The 978-nt window shown below is 37.2% G+C and overlaps 1 protein-coding gene across 1 annotated transcript in view; it reads right to left on the bottom strand.

The window, feature by feature from the left end:
• Window positions 1-310: 310 nt before the first annotated feature.
• LOC106459434 (DNA-directed RNA polymerase II subunit 1-like) overlaps window positions 311-978 on the bottom strand; it is a 2,951-nt gene continuing 2,283 nt past the window's right edge. Inside the window, exon 3 of the mRNA XM_022385931.1 lies at window positions 311-340. Within this exon, the coding sequence (XP_022241639.1) occupies window positions 311-340 (30 nt within the window). The remainder of the gene's footprint in view (window positions 341-978) is intronic.

Genomic DNA, 978 nt, shown 5'->3' with positions numbered 1-978 from the left:
ATCTGATGGTACTTGCGCTGGTCCATTATTCCATCTATTTTGCAAATATCTCCTGTCACCTCAGCAGAAAAACACCCCCAGATATTTCAAACTTGGACTCATCTGCCCATAACACCTTTTTCCAATCATCAACAGTCCAGTTTTGTACTTTTTAGCAAATTTCAGTCTCTTAACGATATTTGCAGATCGAAGTAAAGGTTTTTTAACAGCTACACGACCAAATATTCCATTCTCGTTGAGTCTTCTTGGTAGTGTAGATCTGGACACTTTTCTGTCATTTGGTACATAGTCGTTTATCTCATGCTTGAGATCAGTGGCAGTCTTCCTTCTGTCTCGAAGGCTGAATAAACGAAAGATACTTAATATCAGTATCATTGAGTTTAGGTGTTCTGCCTCTTCCTTTCCTATTTTCAAATGTATCTGTCTCGGTCTCACGATCTAGTGTTTGGGGAGAATTTCAAGTCTGTAGCAATTTGTAGGAGAGTCCAATTAGCATCACGTAAAGCTTTTATGCGAACTCTCTGCTCAACTGACAATTCTCTACGCGTTTTGTGCTGTGGCATGACAACAAAACTTAATATATAGTGTCAAACACTGTTTTTATCAAGGTATATTTGTGAAGTGCTATTAAATTGATTTCTTCTGGCATATACCGGTACCATATGCTAGCTTCTTTCTATATAATTAAGACACTGCATGGGGGTACAATGACAGTTATTTCAGACCCTAAATTTGATCAGTATGTTCATTCAAGCAGATCCTTTATGACATGCCCTCGGTAAAAGTATATGGGAATTCTAAAGAATGATAAGTATTCTCACCCTGGCTCATTGAATTGCCAACAGGGATCAACGAAGGATTACCATAGCATTGAAATTTACATTCTGTAATGCCATTGAAGAATTAGCCACATATAATGGAAAGAATGACAAAATATTCTCTTGTCCTAACACTTTTGCACAGTACTGTATATATATG

This window comes from Limulus polyphemus, unplaced genomic scaffold, assembly GCF_000517525.1.
Source record: "Limulus polyphemus unplaced genomic scaffold, Limulus_polyphemus-2.1.2 Scaffold607, whole genome shotgun sequence".
Lineage (NCBI taxonomy): Eukaryota > Metazoa > Arthropoda > Merostomata > Xiphosura > Limulidae > Limulus > Limulus polyphemus.
Note: the sequence above shows the minus strand (reverse complement) of the source record. Positions and strands in the feature narration are given on the sequence as shown.